Source organism: Penaeus chinensis, chromosome 9 (genome assembly GCF_019202785.1).
Source record: "Penaeus chinensis breed Huanghai No. 1 chromosome 9, ASM1920278v2, whole genome shotgun sequence".
Lineage (NCBI taxonomy): Eukaryota > Metazoa > Arthropoda > Malacostraca > Decapoda > Penaeidae > Penaeus > Penaeus chinensis.
The window spans coordinates 25,564,505-25,569,504 of record NC_061827.1 but is presented as its reverse complement, the minus strand read 5'-3'; the positions used below and the strand labels follow the sequence as shown (position 1 = coordinate 25,569,504).

Here is a 5,000-nt window from a genome sequence, read left to right as displayed (position 1 = left end):
TATAATATATATCTATCTGTATACACATACACACACACAAACACACACACACACACACACACACACACACATCTACATATATACATACATACATATATATGTATGTATAGATATGTATATATATATAGACATGTATAAGTATATATGTATATATATATGTGTGTATATATATATATCTGTATGTATGTACATATATGTATATGTATATAAATATGTATGTATATATGTATATAAATATGTATGTATATATGTATGTATGTATGTATGTACATATATGTATATGTATATGTATACATATATATGTGTGAGTGTGTGTGTGTGTGTGTGTGTGTGTGTGTGTGTGTGTGTGTGTGTGTGTGTGTGTGTGTGTGTGTGTGTGTGTGTGTGTGTGGGGGGGGGGGGGGGGGGGGATGTTCGTGGGTAAGCATGTATTTCATACTTTTATATAACCTATTTGTTATAAGGAAGAGAGGGACGGAGATCCATGGAAAGCAAAAAAATATATTGAATGAATACAAAGAAAAAATGGGAAATAACGGCAAAGAGAAGAAATTATGGGATGCCAGGTAGGAAAACACTAATAAAAAAATAGATGAAGGATGGTGTTAACTGAATGGGAGAGTTAGAAATATAATGATTATTGCAATCATATTAATAACACCAGCAAGGCAATCCATAACAACTGTTACTAATACGAAGAATTACTAAGATAAAAATGCAATACTATTAACGTTGATGACTATGGTGACCAAACAATCACCATAGTCAGTAGCGGATCCAGGGATTGTGATAAATTGCACCCATATAAGTGATACGAAGATATAAAATTAGACCTCATTTAACGGACAAAATTAGGGGGGATACATAAAAATGACATAGCCGATTGATCGTACTTATCGATATCACATTACATAAGAGCAATAAAACAGTACTGCAATTCATATTAAGCACGCCATCCAATCTGGAAGTTTTTACGTCGTATTGCAAGCTACACAAGTGGTTAGTCCGAAGTAAACCAAGTGACACACCACCTACTACTTATAGCTCACAGACATATCGGGAAACAGCGGCTCTTGTCTAGTATCCCCTACTCCGTCCGCAGTGCAGATTTTGAAAGTTGATTCCACTATCCATTACATGTTCTTCCGGAAAACCGAGTTCACAATGTACAATCCGCGTCCTTCACCCATTTGGAACACCTTGGATCTGCCACTGACCATAGACATATAACATGAACACTTCCCTTTGTGCTTACCTGTAAGGTGGAGAGCTTGCTCTGAAGTTCATTTACTACGGAGTCTCTCTGTTCTCGTAAGTGCTTTTCCGTCTGTTCCCAAACCTCTTTTTCTATATTCATCCTTCTTCTATAAAGGACAATTTTATTTATTCTACTCCCTAAACATGACAAATTTAAAAGGCAAATCTATGCAAACATCAAAAACAAATATTATGCAATGGGCCATTATCGACCAAGATGACGTGATGAACACGTCATGAAAAAAATGTTTTGAGAGCCAGGTGACGCGAACATACCGTCATGGGAAAATTTAATTGTGGGCAGGGGCTTTTGTATTATTCCCATCGATAAACGAATGTGGAATGTACAATTGGTGAACCATGGCTGGAATAGCGCTAGGGAGGTCGCCATTTACATTACGAAAAGGAGTTATGGACTACCTAGAGAGATGGTTTGGAGTGTGTGCAAGTAAAATAGTCTATTGCCATATGGATAAAGCAAAGCAAACAACAAATATGGACATTGGAAAATAACAAAAAAGCTAAAAGTGCTTATGCAGAAAAGACGAAATAATATTGTAAAGTGTTCGTGTCAGATTGGCTGCTCAAGTAAGCCTTATGCCCGCATTTGATGACAGTAAAGCATCCAGATCCAAATAGTTAACAACTATAGTTAGTGTAAGAAATAAGCGCGATTCGCCAATTTATGACGTGTTTGTCACATCTAACCACTGGATATATGAATTCAAAAATGAATTTAATGCATAAAAGGCAAATTATGTTCACTATCATTGACATGCCTACCTTACCAATTATCATATTTCAAAGTGAAAAAGTAAAAAAAAAAAAAAAAAAAAAAAAAAAAAAGCCAGTAATTGATGTAATATTGAATGACACCTCTATAAGCTGAGGAGTATGAACTAAAGCATTCGCATACATACACGTCATTATCACTTATCATCTGTACCCCAGAAAGAGAGACCCTTCTCCACCTCCAAGCTGGTTGTGGTAAAACCTTCTGCCACAGAAGGTCTTAACTTGCTGTCGCCATAGTTCTGTGCCTAACCTCCAATGCCCTAGAGTGAATTTTGCTGCTGGCTGCCCTCACACACATTCCATGCTGCTCACTCTGCAAAGTTTCCATTTATTCTAAGCTGTAACTGGTGCTTCAGAACCTTCTACAGTTGCACGTTCTACCCCTCGACCCTAGGGGTATGAGAAATGCATGCCTCCACTAGTCCCTGTCCCTGCTAATGAAGGTCTTCCTCCCTTCAGACTTTTCATCGCTCTCTAACTATTGCCTAAGGCTCCATACGATGAGGGGGCCAAATTCTCTCCCAGACAATTTCCTTCTTCCTGCTATAAGAAGCCCAACATGTCATAGACACAGAAGGATGGAGGTAGTGACCACTTTAAATGAATCATCAAGGCATCACAAACACAAACTGCTGACCCCTCAGATGAGAAGCCAACACATAACCACTGTACTAGCCCGGAGGCAGTTCTGTGTTCCAGATCCCGGGCCTGAAGTAAACCAGGAACTATGTCAGGAAATCAGGAACAAGGGGAGCCTGTTTAAGAGGTCCAATCAAAAGCACAGTAAGGTATGTGTTGTCAACCAATCCGGACTCGTCACTGAGTCGTCAGATGTACCTGCTGATGATCAGTCAAGGAGAGGCTGCTGGCTGTGGTATAACCCATCTAAGAAGTATGCTACGCATGAGTTACGTTCAGGTTGGGTGGCCACAGCTGCTACAATCAGTTCAGTGGATATTTACAAACCTGTACCTGGTCTGGTACTATCTGACACAACTGCCTATACAGGCAGAGCTGTACCTGGGTACACATTCTTTTCCTCTTTCTAATTTGTGGAGCAATTGTCCCTGAATGACATTCCACTCAGCCTATTTCTGCCCAGGCTATAGGAGTCAGTCTCGCATCCTAGATCTTGTTTAGCCAGCTGATGCCTTAATCCCCTTTGTCCTTGAGGTAGGATTTTTAGCCAAGAACAAGTTGAGGAGCCATGCTGTAAACATATCTGCTCCTCGGCCTAGGAAATAGGTATTGTCAACTGTGACTCAGGCTAAGTTTCCTCTGTCCTGTTCCAGTGCCATCTGGCGTAATTTGGTGGGAGATGTATGAGACTGATGAGGAAAAGTGGGCAAGAGACAATAAGATGAGGGCCATACTATACCTTTACCCAGTAACAACACTCCGCATTACTTGTGTAATCGTAATTCAAATACAGAATTACATTGTTCTCCATTGTTTCTGCAACCTCACTCTTGCAAGTTACAGAATATCATTTGATACAATTCTATGTATTCTAAATGGCACCTCAGATTCCCTTCATTTCCTCTAGTTGCTTTAACTCTACAGATGATAGAACGTTATGGCTATGGATGCCTGTCTAAAAGGGTGTCATATTTGAAAACTGCTTTTTCACAAATCAAATCTTAGATCTTGTGGATGTTGTAAACTATATAAGTATTATTTCAGCATGTTTCTGTTAGTCTCTCAGTGATTGGAATACTGGAAGGAAAAAAATAATGCAAAGGCTACATAGCTTAGAAAAAATAACATACATACACATTAGCATTTTCCAATATTGATATTTCTTTTGAATGTTGATTATGAATCAACTCCAGTTCAGCTTGCAATCTTGCAACCTCGATTTCTGCACTCCGTAATTTAACCTGTTGAGAAATTACATTAAATAATCAGGCAACTTTCATGTATATGTATTCTGCATTAGGGCCAACTACAGAAAAAGGAGAGAATTAGTCACCTGACTCTTAGAACTGATTAGCATTGTTTTTTTAGTGTTGCTGGTTAGAGTGCTAAAATGTTTAAAATGTTAATTTAAATTGCACAAAAAAATGTAGGTCTTCTGTAAAAAATATGTTCAATAATTTTGTGTGCACTTTTACAAATTGGTTGAGTGAACACTAAAAAATGTGACTACTTAATTAATTTAATATCATAAAAAGTCCAAACTTTATTTTTTTAATGACATCTGTGGCATGAAGATAGTTTGTGCGCATTTCAAAAATAAAATATACTGCGACAAATCTTCATGGGGACTGCCCTGCATTGGGGAAAGGGGGATACATTTGATACAGCTGATATTAGGCCTTTTTTGTAGCATTCCTGAATCCCTAGCACTTTGATACACTCTCATACATGTTTGCCCTTTATGTACATATTATTGGAACGCTAAGCTCTGCTCACTCCTGTGGTATAATATATCATGATGAATTGTGGTGTGTTATAAATATTTCATATGAGTACGATTATGCATTAAAATAACCAAGGTAGGAGAAATGCCTCTGGCAACTGAATTAATGTTTACCACCAACTCAATTCCTGTCATACGGGAGGTATTGCATAGGCCATAACTGTTGGAAAAGACGGCTCTGTTGAAACATCTTTTCGGTTTGTATCAGTTTATTATTTCCTAAGATAATAATATAAGCACATGGGCCCCATAACTAGACCACCTTGATCTAAGCAGTTCGGTACAATTTCATTTATAATCAATTTCAAGTTAATTTTTAAAAATACGATAACTAGATCAAGCTCATAATGGATAACCTGATATATCGCATTACTATAATGGATACATGTTAATGTCATGTAATTCTGATGAACAATAAATTCTGTATGTGAATGCTACCAAATCTATCACAGAAACATAATTGTATTTCATACTTACCATCAATTCCTTAAGGTGGTCATCATCGCCAGTTGAATTCATATTTATA

At 37.6% G+C, this 5,000-nt stretch overlaps 1 protein-coding gene across 1 annotated transcript in view; it reads right to left on the bottom strand.

Annotated features, from left to right (window-relative positions):
* LOC125028597 (fas-binding factor 1 homolog) overlaps nt 1–5,000 on the bottom strand; it is a gene marked incomplete in the record, with an annotated part of 59,269 nt that overhangs the window by 37,782 nt on the left and 16,487 nt on the right. Inside the window, 3 exon segments of the mRNA XM_047618056.1 lie at nt 1,256–1,364; nt 3,826–3,932; nt 4,952–5,000. Coding sequence (XP_047474012.1) covers nt 1,256–1,364; nt 3,826–3,932; nt 4,952–5,000 — 265 coding nt within the window.